The following is a 12,807-nucleotide window of genomic DNA, read 5'->3' on the forward strand; positions in this document are numbered from 1 at the left end:
GTTACTCATTCTTGGTGCTGACCAAACACACAAATTAAGTAAAAGTGGCAAATCCTAGGCAGAAAGTTTGGAACAGTATAATAAGTTGACATATTGATTCTGCATGGTGGAATAAAAAGCAGCTTGGCAAGCCTTCATTCTCAAAGAACTATTGCAGTCATAGAGTTTACAATGCCAATTGTAATACATTATACATGCTTGAAACTTTTATTTGGTAATCCATAGGTAAAAACAATTTAGTATATTCTTTGCACAATATTTATTATGTCAATATTATAAAGTCATTAGCAAAAATCTTCTGGGTACAAAAAAAAAATGGATAGATAAACATGTGAATGTATAACTTATACTGGGAGTCAACCTTACTTGACAGTGACGTTGTGACAGCATTGCAAACTTACAGCGTTCATACTTTCACTGCACTCGGAAAAAAGAAAAAGAAGGGAATGAAATTTAATAGATTAAGATACAAGGGAAGGAAATTCAAAATGTCTCAATGCGAGGATTCTTGCAGAATTTAATAATGTATAATAAATAGTAATTAAAATGAGCACGATACATAAATATAATTAACTTTACAAAACTTCTTTGGAATGTGATAATGAATATGTGTTGTCAATGCACCATCGAACGGCAAGTTCGCTAGACTTGAGCACAAAAATATAGCTCCTTAATTGAAGCATGTTGCAGCGTATACAGTACATACAAATGTATTACAGATATTAGATTCTGAAAAACCTGTTGAAATGAAGAGTATTTGGTATGATTGTTTTATTGCAATTCAAAGCTAAAAAAAAATATGCATGGGTTCATTGACCGAAATCTTGGAGCTGATTGCAGGTCGAGGTGAGGATAAGGACAACTCTTTGGCCATGTCCGGATTGGCAAGTGCTCCATCCCGTTCCTCTTGCGTGCCGTCATAGTCACGTCCAAGTCGTCCGAATAAACATGTCCCCTTGCCGTATGGTTGTCACTTTTATCGCCAAGTGTCAGCCCAAACATCACCCACCGCACTCTTGGGCGCAGGCACACCTTACGGAAGCAGAAGGCAGACGCCAAACAAACATCACAATGAATTCCACATATTTACTACTCATATTAAAAATGTAACATGTGATTTCTTAATTTACAATTTTTCTACATTCAGTGTTATCGATTAAATGTTCAAGTACCACTGAGTTTTACATCGTCTATTCAGTAAACTTTGTCTGCACGAAGTGAAAGTTGGAATATGGCTGACAAGCGCAGCGCCACAGCAAGCATGCATCTGTCGCCTTTTGCAGTTCTCCCCCCCCCCCCCATCTCCACGTCTGCCGCCAATTCGGACAACAGATGTGCTGTGCTCTAGGTGACATCTGTTGCCAATTCGGGCATGGCCTATATTTGTCTGCTGGATATCACACATCCTCAGTGAGCGAGATCCAGACAGGTTTTTCTGTTGTGTGTTACTTTAAATCGCATTGTAAAGGGAAAACTTTAAATTGTGATGTATAAAAAAGAAGTGTTAAACATATTTGTATTTGCGACGTACTTCTGATGAAACTGCGAGTTCAATTGTCACAAAAACGTTGTAATGAGAATGAGAAATGAGAAAAACGAAATTCCAACAATGAACAATGGAAAAAGTGGGTTCCGCAATTCATTGTGATCCTTACTTGCCTACCATAAGCACATCAACACTTTATATCAATACTTCGTCTATTACATGCATTCAAAACATTAAAAGCCCATACTTTCTTAGTCCAAATATATTTTTTAACTTTGTAATTTGTTTATCTTTTTGTGTTCGTATTTCGTTAGCACCAAGCATTGACATTTCTCCTCATGAAGATCAGCGGTACACAAGAACGTTCCTCTCTTCCTGTGTGCTTTCTCTGCAGACTCTGAGATGCAAATGTGACAGAGAATTTTCCATGCTTGGTGCAGATTGATACACTAGTAGTGTAGTGCGGTCCCAGCTGACGTCACTGTCAAGATAGGTTGCACCTGAGTGTAGGCAATTTTACATATGGCAAAAATATTAACTGTATTATTTGCTTTAAAAAAAATTTCCGCCATGAGCTTGAACTATAATGTTAACATCACTATATTATTTGCCAACAGAGCTTTCAACTCTGGCACTGTTTAGCGTTTGAATACAGGAAAACCTCGATAATACGAAGTTCAAGGGAGCACAAAATGTCAACTTCGAATTAAACGACTTCGAGTTATCCAAACTTTTCAAGATGGCGCCTCTTTTTCAGGTGTAAATAAAGTAGATTATAAATTACCCCCCCCCCCCAATGGATGTTTTATACTTGGTGGTAGCTCAGAAAATAAGCTTTATATGTACTATATAATAATATTGTACGTTTTAAAGAAAGTGTAAAAAATGTTACACAAAATGAGAACACTGAGCTTAACGCGGACACAAAGATTCCAAGGAGACTGTTAACACCATTTATCCTGCCTAGTTATACAACCGGTTATGCACGGGATGCATGTTGTGTCAAAAAGTCTTTTAAAAAACGGTATTTTCTTTTAATTGTGCAAAGTCGTTGCTCTTCCACGAAATTCTTACAATTTTAGTTCATAAGAAACCCATTTGCACGGAGACCTATGGAAAGGAAAACAATCTCGTTTAATGCAAGAAGTGAAACTCGGAAGAATTTTGACAGAAGTCACACTGGCGCAAGCAAGAGACGGGAGATAATCGGACAGAATGAATATTGGATTTTATGTGCATTCACTAGAACATTGTCCGTTACAGGATTAACTGGTAAGAGAAGATTCTGTTGGGAGAGAACACAACCTTTCCCTGGCACAAAACAAAACAAAAAAAACCCACCGGGGCTGTAAATTTTGTTCTGGTTAAGCTGTCTAAAACACATCGTAAAAAGTCACTTTTTCTTTGCTTCAGTTAACTTCATATTCACCCCTTCCCCCCCCCCCCCCCACTTCCCCCTTTGCAGGGATCAGTCCAAACACTTCCTCAACTTGCATTGTAATCCACTCTGAAAAAGTAAACACACAACTTGCGATCTGTTTGCACCGAATGTGTATCCTAGGACACATTAAACAGTGCCGCACTCGATAATCACTCTGGTTTGGATCCCACTTTAAACTGTATATTTAGTCCCACTTAGCTCATCAGCATAAAATGAACTCAAAACAAGCTTTACAAAACTTGCGTATTTTCAGATTAATCGACAATTTATTGTATGATTCAGGAGTATTCTGGAGGTCAAACACTCGCTCCGCCAAAACTTTTCCTCTCGTATTCCTACATTGAGCATTGAGTTGTTTTTTTTAACAGCATCGTGCTAATTTTTATCAGCAGTGTTGAAAAGAAAAATGATCCTTGCATTACCTTTTACCATGCAACAGACAATAATACGGGCAATATTTCCTATCCAGACAGCTGCATTCAAACAAGAAAGAGGGACCTGAATTCTGCAATTATCACATTACCATGCACACCAGTGGCGGATAATGAATGAGCTGGTGTAGGAGAAGAAAGGGGGTCACTTTTCTTTTACTTATCATGCGGTTTTTGTTCGTTTTGAACAAAACTGTTCAGAACTGTTTGCTTTTTTTTTAGACGCCAAAGGAAAGGAGCCCGTGTGCACACACGAGCAAGAAAATCGTGGCCGAAACAATTAGCAACGGACACCCCCCCCCCCCCCACCCCTGTTTGCTGATAGAAAAAGGGGAGAAGTCACTCGGCTAACAGAACACTGTTTTGGCAAATTTTATGACTGGCACTGTTGGGAAACGTATGAAGCAGGAAATACGTAAGATCGACATCAACTTTTGTGGGAAACCTAGATGACAACGCATTAATCGGGTTGACGATCTTTAGTTGGCCTATGCGGCTTTGATTATCTGTAAGACTTTCCCTTTTTTTATGAAGTTCTACAGGGCACAAAGAACACGCTTTTAATGAAAGTGGTTACCGGAAGTTGTCGGCTACCAGGCCAAAAGTTGCTCACTCACGGGAAATTGCTGAATCTCGAGCTCAGATCTAGACAGATGGGTGAGACTTCCAGGCACCACACATCTTGTATTTTGGAACATTCCTGCGATCTTATCTCGCATTTCTCATCTAGCACTGGTGAATATTTTTAAGGTGGCGCATTCAGCGGGGAAAGAGCTTGACCTGCCATACACATTGACAAGGAATGTCAATGTCCAACGGACATATCGGGCTGCTTCCCTCGAGTTGTCAGGAGCTCTTAGGACAAGGAAACATGTCAAGGTCAAGTTAAAATAACGTCCAAGCTCTCTCCACATTCGATCTTCTCTTGTCGACTTACGCAGGTGTCTACTTTGAATTAAGCTAAACCAGTTTTGCCGAAGGGTCTTGTAAACAACTTTGTATTAAAAATTATCCGTATTTCGATTTAACCGTACTGAAATACATTATAAATCCTATCTTATCGGCTGAGGAATGGGAAGAACTTCGGATTAAAGGGTACTTCGTATTAACCAATATCGTATTAACGAGGTTTTCCTGTAATTTGAATATGTGTATTAACATTACTTTTTAGAATTAATTTCCTGTTTTATTTCACTTCTTTAGTTGTTCAAATGGCCGAGGAGTACAATTGGTCTAGAGATTATGGGAAAGCCTTAACGTGAGTACAATTAAATTTTGGTGTAATTGAAACAGGATAGCTACTAACCAAAATAAATAAGTTACAAGTGAACATCCTCATTTGAATTAGAATGGACAGGGGATGAGGGAGTGTAAAATCTTTTTAGGTAGGGGTGTGAAGGAGAGTTTTGCACCAAAATAACCTTAAACTGAACTATTGTGAAAATGCTGTGAAAAAAAATGGGAGGGGGCTGTTGGGGGTGCATGGATAAATTGCTGACAATGGACAGATGTGATTGTCATGTAATAACTGAACAGCTTAGTAAATTAACCCAAATGTGTACTTTGTACCTTTGTCATATTGTAATCAAGGGGTCCCGGGTTCGATACCAGGTGAAGGCACATGGTGGTTCAGATCCCACTGTAGGTCAAGTCACAATTAGTCTTTCTATGCATAATGTGGACTTAAAACATAAAATCATAAATCATATTGATTGTTACCACTAGGGGAGCTTTCAGGCTAAAGTGACAAGTAATTAGTTCAAGTGATGATTTCATCCACATTGATTATTATTTTGGGAATGTTTTAACTTGCTAGCTTGCTAAAAACTATAATGGAAGTTAGGTTTATAATGTAAGGCTGTGGTGTGTTAGTGAAGGGGTGCATTTAAGTGAACCATTATTTTTTTGTAGTTTAAACTATAAACTATTTTCGTCTTCCAACTTCATCAATTAATACCTTCTTGATGAGGAAGTTTATGATAACACATTAACGTACATAGTCATTACAACTCACCCTCTTCTTTATAGGTATATATGTAACTTTCTTGAATGGTTACATAACTACTGCTACACAACATGGAAAATAAAAAGGTACTTACATGTGGTTCTTGTTCCGAAATTACATTTCCAAGGGCTTTCTCTAGAAATTTAAAGCATTGGAAAAGACTCACCAAATGGGTTAAGGGAAAGAGTGACAATTTCGTACCAGTTGTGCATTTATTTCAATATTGTCCGAATGTGTAATGCTACTGAGGAAAAAAGCCGGCGTTGAATAGAGTATGAATTTCTCCACATGTGGCAAGTGAAAGCATTATTTAAAGTTCATCATTAAGCTAGATATGATGTTTGATAAACATGATGGATAAGAATTTTCAGAAACCCATGTATTCCTTATGGGGAATCAACTTCAAGTTATGGCTAATCAAGTGGAAGTTTCGACTTTTCCGCCTGTCAATTATTCCTTCAGTCTGTCCTTTTTCCATTGATATCTTTTTCTATACCATCGGAAGTTTTTGATATTCCCAAGAGAACAAAAAAAATAATAGTTTCATAAGCGCAATGCATTTCTTCTTGCCTTCTACGGCCATCCTGGCAGTGTTGCCAACCTGATGCGCATAAAAGAGCTGAATTTCACCATAAACGGAGTAAAACTATCAAGGAGCTAGAATTACAAATCTGAATAAATGACCTCCTAGGATAATTTTAGGTGACAAATGAGTGGGGGTGGCGAGGGTGTGCTCTGTTAATACCGTTTGCTTTAAAGTGATGGTATTTTTTTCTTAGTTTTCACTGTCTAGATCCGGTAGCATCACCCATCTCAATAATCCACTGATGCTTGTATGAAATCGAAAATAAAGTATTCCCGGATAATAATAGTACACCCTCTTCATGTCAGCCAAGGTAAGAGGGAGTGGTGCAATGCAGCAAATATAACAAATATCATGTGCAAAATGTATACTTGTGGCAAAAGTATGTAAGCCGGAGCCAGTGATGGCACCATAGTGAGGCAGGATGATGTGTACCTCAGTTCACAGCCAAAGGAGTGCACAAAATAGCCAGACCTAAATCAAAAGAGCTAAGTTGGCAACAGTGCTCCAGCTGCCACAGAGAGGATGGCATGCGGAAATTCTTCCCTCGTGCCCTTAAAAGGTAATATGATTAAAAAGTAATATGACAGTAAAAAGCTTCTTATGCCACGTGCCAGCAACATACTTGTTAAATACAACACAAAAGACCATGAAAAGCATAATAAAAGATGCTTTAAATGTTTGTCCGAACTTTTGACTCAATCTTGGAGTCATCATCAGAGATGGAGTCGAAAACTCACACAAACTTTTAAAGGGCCTTTATGGGGCTGTTCATGTAATTTGTATTGTTTTTTACAAGTATAATTAAAAAGGTTAAAACAGAAGGTTGGAGATTTGTAGCAAACTGCTGAAGAATGCTTGTCATAAAAAGTTGTGGGTAATCATTGCTACAGGTTCTTATTTTTGAATGTTTTAAACTCCTGAGGAAGTCTCTGGAAATGGGACAGTAAACTCCTGAGGAAGTCTCTGGAAATGGGACAGAAACAAAACGAGAACCATTCGAAATAATGTTATTGGCCGTATATGATAATTAAAATGCTACTTTGTATTTGTTTTTTCAGTCTTTTGAACAACATGCTGTGGGATTACCGTTCTGAAAAGTGGTGGCTGCTGCTTTCAAACATCCTTTCCTCTGCCCTGTGTTGCGCCTATCTCACAGCAAATGTACAGGAATATATTGTTCTTTGCTTGGAAGCTCTTGGGCCATGTGTCACTTTTGAGAAAGAGCAGAAGATGAGGGTGTTCGAAAATTTAATGAAGGTTTTAGAGGTCAGTACACTCTGTAGTTATTTGGAGATTTACATTTCATTCCTGCCATATTGTACCTGCATTTGTTGTGTTTTGGTTTGTATCTTATGTATTTTTTGTCATTTAACCAGCCGTTGAGGTTAATTGAAATTTATGAATGGACAAAGGCAAAACTACCTCCGATGCCAAGCACTTGAGTACCAGTTTGGACATTTCATCCTTGTCACAATCTGACAATAATATAATCGACTTAAAAATAAGTCAAGTAGGAGACAGTTAACACTTACCACACACATACGAGAAAGGTTGATATTTTGTGGCCTGGCCACATTTTGACCATAAAGATGAAGATGGCATCTGTGCTGTAGTGTAGCCAGAAAGAAAGTGATAGGTAGCAGGTGTTGACGAGAACATACTTTGATAACACCTGGCCAGTACCGATGCCATCTTCTCTACGGTCAACATGTGGCCAGGCCACGTAATATCAGCCTTTCTTTTATGTATGTGGTAAGTGTTTTCTGTCTCATACTTATTTTCATTTATCTGCCCTTCTGGTTCTTTTCCTTAACCCCTTAAGTGTGGATGGCGTATATATACACCCTCCACATTGTGTTGCTGTAGTGCACAGTAAATCGAATATAGTTGAAACAAGCATAAAGTGTGTATATATACGCCTTCCGCACTGCAGCAGGACAATGCACCTAACTCATTTTTCCCTCCTCCTTCTTTCTTTTCATCTTGTTCTTTTTCGTCTTTTCCCTCTCTTGCTGCTATTTTTTTTTCTACTACAGCTAGAACTATCTCACCAAACATCTGTATGACTATATACGCCACAGTAAACCGAATATAGTTGAAACAAACATAAAGCATATATATACGCCTTCCGCACTACAGCAGCACAATGCGGACGGCGTTTACTGAATTTGACGAAAAAACATACATTTTCCAGTAGCGACTTGTTCAACAAATCCCACACTTAAGGGGTTAATCTAGTGCCAATGCGTGCCAAAAGAATTCCCATGTCCAGTCCTGTACTCAATCCTATGATCTTTGGGTGCAAGAACATGTGTGGAATACCCAATATAGAGTGACCACAAGGAAAAGAACATTGAGCCAAAAGTCTCTGTGCACCTTCCCCTCCATCAGTTCAGCTCAGGCCATAAGGAAGCATGCTCCACTTTACCCCTTCCCTCCAGAAGTCGTGGGCCTGAGCAGGCTCTTTTACCTGTGTTCCACTATACTAATACAGTTTATATAGTGTTGTATAATATATGAAAAAAATCATAATAAATACAACACTTTTACTGTTGGAAGCTTCCATCACAGCAATTCTCTCCCTGTGAAGACTCGTGGCAGACTGGATTTTACTTGTTGCCACATACCGTGAATGTGTACTTTCACATACAGCTATTGTGTGGTACAGAAAGGCTACACCCATGTATACTGCAAGCAACAATATTGGGAATTTTTTTTCTAGTTTTACAGCAGTGAATTGTTATAAACAAAATTTGGGAGTTTTGAGTCACCCAGTATTTCAGGAATGCATCACTCTTACCAAGAAATGAGTCATAAAAATTCTATAGTTATGAATAGTGCTTTCTTGTGACATAGTTACATCCTTTTGTGTTCGGCAATAAATGATTTTCGTTGTTAGTGCCAACTATTGCCAGTTCTGTGTCATAATGTACGTTGTGGTCAACATGTAGCTGCCCACCAAAGAACAAAGCATATGACACCACATGTTAGTGAACTTTATTTTGAGACATGTGAACAAGGAGAATTGTGGCAATATTGATAAGCCCACTTAAATAAACAGGATGTCTATAAAACTATGAACTTTTTTTTATGCAGTCACATTCTATTTATGAAAATTTCCTATTTAAAGGGTAGTAATATGCATTTCTACCAATTGTGAAGCTACTTTTATATTTTTATCTGCTACAGATGGCTCCACCTGATCCAGAGCCAAGTTGCAATGAAGCAGAGCTTTCGAATTCTAAGGATTTGTGGAATGTCATGTGCAGGACAGAGCCCCTCATGGTTTCTGTGGAAATGAGCAACATTACGTCTTTTGTGGAGAGCAAAGCCAGGTTCACCCAGACCCACTTCAAGGCAGACGAGAATATCCAAATTGAAGTGTTTGTGAGGTAAGTAAGATTTTACATCTTTTTATCAATTTGCAGGTTACAGAAATTTTCCTAATTCACTCATTTACTCTCATAACATGCAGATGAAAATGAGTGTTTAATGAAGGTGTGAATATTAAGGCTCGGCCGCAACCTGTGCAACTGTTTTCGAATTTTCCTCTCCTTTTGAAAAACTGCTGTGATATTCAAAATCTGAAAAATTAAATCAGCTTAGAATTCCATCTAGAGCATTCACGTGGATTTTCGTGTGATTTGCTTTTGCGGTTATTATCAATAGTTAAATAGTCTTGTGTAATCATGAAACTTTTCAGAGTTTGGAATATCACAGCACTTTTTCGAAAGAAAGGGAAGATTCTAAAAACCTGCCCAGGCAGCAGCCAAAGGTGCAGCCAAGCCTTAACCCTTTCGAGGCAGATGACGAAATATTCGTCATGCATTGAAATTCGCCAAGGACGGGGCTCATTTTAAGCAAAATGTAACATGTTGGAAAATGTTTTTTTAAAAAAAAAAAGAAGTTGTAATAACACGATAAATGCCAATGAGGGCTCGTTTTATTCAGACTTTCCAAGGCTTTCGTTCGGTAAGGTAAACATGTCGATGTGTACCCATTTTTGGAAGCAACAGACAGAGGAATTTCAAGTTCCAATCCAGTATCACTCATCGATTTGGATAAACCACCACTTGTCGCTGATTGCCCCAAGTTTTGTAATGGCGAATATATAGTATCAAAACGATAATACAAATAGTAATTTTTTTTTAAAGAAAAGAAGAAGAAAACTCAAGGTCAAGGAGAATGTTTATCACAACTGACTGGAAACTCCATCAGAAATTTGCCCATCGCCGAACTGAAAGCTTGAAAAGGAGTAGGATTGTTCGCAAGGGCACGAACTCTTACATCTACTTGTCCAGATAAAGGAAGAACATTTGGCCCCTCGATGTCTATCCCCCTCTTCACTTCTTCCCACTGCACTTCACTCGCATCACCACTATCTTCATTCTCCTCTAATTCTTCTTCATCTTCCCCCCTTCCTCTTCTGGTTCTTCTCGGTCATCTTCTGGCACACCCTGTATATCATCTTCTGAACCACCCTGTATATCTTCAACTTCTGTTTCATCCCCCGTGTCAAACCCCTCCTAAAACAAGTCACGAATTTCTCCTGGCCAAAGAGATGCCATCACAAAAGACTCTTTCTTACGACAAGGTTTCAAAAGCACTCACGTTCATAGCCCGATAACAAGAGAATGATTTGTGCAGCCAAACTCCTTGCCTGCAAGTGCATATTACATTTCACCCATGCCTCTTCCCTCCCCCCGAAGACCGTAGCCACCTGTGCGCCACAGATGCCGTGAAAAGCACTCTCGAATAACGCTATACAGAAAGGCTTCCTCCCCCTCCCACTTCCCCGCCTGTTGCTAAGTGGAAAAAACAGGACAAACAAAGCTCTAATCCCTTTCTTCCTTCCAGAGTCAAATTTACTGCGTAGAAATGACGCTTGTTTAGACCTTGAAAGACTGAACCCTTTAACTTACAAAGCCTTGAAAAACACGTGGGCTTTTGTTGTCTTTTAACAATCTGCCTGGCGACACGACAATGACATCAGAGTCGACCCGGTTATGACGGCAGATGTGAGGTGGATACTTGGAGATTAAAGCCAAAAAGATTCAGTGTTGTTGTTTTTTTTTTTATTCGGTTTCCTGTTTATTGAACATTTATTACGAAGATATGTGTTTGCCGAAATATTCGTCAACTGCCCTTCAGTTACTTTTGTCATCTGGAGGCTCCACCTCGAAAGGGTTAAACTATTCCCTGAATCGCTAACCACTGAGCCACTGAGGCTGTTTCCTTATCCTGCAACGATGGGACATTAAGAATTCATAGAGCAAGGTTATATCATTCAGACAACAGCAATTGCAAACCACATGAAAATTCACATGAAAGCTCTAGAATGAATTCTAAGCATATGTAATTTTTTAAATTTTGGAATATCATAGCTGTTTTTCAAAAGGAGCAGAAAATTTCAAAATCAGCTGCCAGTCCAGTCAAGGCTTAAAGTAGTAGATTCTACACTCATTAAGACCCAGTTCTTTTTTTAAGTTTTGATTTATCTTTTTACAGAATACTTTTTACGTACTGTTTGATCTTTGTTTTCAGAGATCATTCCTCTGCTTTCTAGTCATATTGCATCCTTGTTTCTGCAGGAGCTTCTGTACCCAGCCTGTTCACTTCTCCAAGCTGAGTGTTGTCCTAAGCAATGCTGCGCAATACAGTGCAGAGTGCGTGGTGTGCTCCTCGGATGCTGCAGAAGAGACGCTAGGCAAAGGAGGGCCAGAAAACCCTTCGCTGGAATTTGGTTACGATGAAGTAAAAAAGTATTGCTGTCAGTTTCTTCCAAATCAGCAAGGCATTGGGAAAGAACTTCAGGTATACATACACCTTTCTTTTTCGTTTTACCATTTGTTTCAATTTCTTTCATATCTTCTGTAATTTTAACATGCATGTCAAGTTCCTCCACCTATCTTCTTGACAGTATAGTAACAAATTATGAAATTTTGTATTGTTTCATAACACCCCCCCCCCCTCTGCTTTTGTATACATAACAATAGAACTGTAGTTTTAGTGATCAACCCTTTTAGTTACTAATGTTTCCATACTATTCACAGGAGCTTCCTCAAGTTGTAACTATAGGTCCAGGTCCAATTAGCCTATCTGAACAAAGAAAGTGGACTCAAAGTACACCTTGACAAACAAGGGCCTCCTCGATGGCGCAGTGGTAGCGTCGTTGCCTTGTAATCAAGGGGTCCCGGGTTCGATACCCGGTGAAGGCACATAGTGGTTCGGATCCCACTTTAAACTGTAGGTCCAGTCCCGATTAGCCTTACTGTGCATAAAGTGGACTTAAAACACCAAATCAAATCAAAAACCTTGACAAACATTTCACATGCATCTTTCTCAAGATCTGTATATAGATCCAGAGACTCCGCATGCAAATTGTTTTGAAATGTTGAGTAATGAAAAGGTTCCGTCGTGGTGCAAACAGTGTTTTTTTAAAAGTCTAATCCGAGTGTGACAACATGTATAATATGCAAAGATAACGTAACAAGATAGAATGTGTTGTTTATAATATTAACCCCTGTGTGGAATTTTCTGAACAAGTCATTACTGGAAAATGTATGTTTTTTTTTTAAAGAAAATTCCTTTGAACAAAGTTAACTGACCTATAACACCAGTATTTGCCTCCCACCTTCTTTTATGCTTTCATATTCCACAACAAATTTAAATAATACAATAATGAATAGCATGTTAGTGTGTATGTACCATCAAAATTAAAGCACTGCATACCAAAGCTGAGATAAAAAAGTTGCCGCTGATGCTTACGATTGGAGGAAATGACGCACGCCATGATTTAAAAAATGCCCACCATCTTCAAATCGGTGATAGTAAAAATAAAATAACAGTGGTCCTGAA

General features: G+C 38.7%; 1 protein-coding gene across 2 annotated transcripts in view; it reads left to right on the plus strand.

Annotated features, from left to right (window-relative positions):
• gry (trafficking protein particle complex subunit 11 gry) overlaps positions 1–12,807 on the plus strand; it is a 70,115-nt gene that overhangs the window by 36,915 nt on the left and 20,393 nt on the right. For both annotated transcript variants that reach the window (XM_083128393.1, XM_083128394.1), the window contains exons 10-13: positions 4,562–4,616; positions 7,008–7,215; positions 9,139–9,341; positions 11,541–11,763. In XM_083128393.1, the coding sequence (XP_082984519.1) occupies positions 4,562–4,616; positions 7,008–7,215; positions 9,139–9,341; positions 11,541–11,763 (689 nt within the window). The remainder of the gene's footprint in view (positions 1–4,561; positions 4,617–7,007; positions 7,216–9,138; positions 9,342–11,540; positions 11,764–12,807) is intronic.

This window comes from Lepisma saccharinum, chromosome 9 (genome assembly GCF_977018435.1).
Source record: "Lepisma saccharinum chromosome 9, izLepSacc3.1, whole genome shotgun sequence".
In the NCBI taxonomy this organism is placed as follows: domain Eukaryota; kingdom Metazoa; phylum Arthropoda; class Insecta; order Zygentoma; family Lepismatidae; genus Lepisma; species Lepisma saccharinum.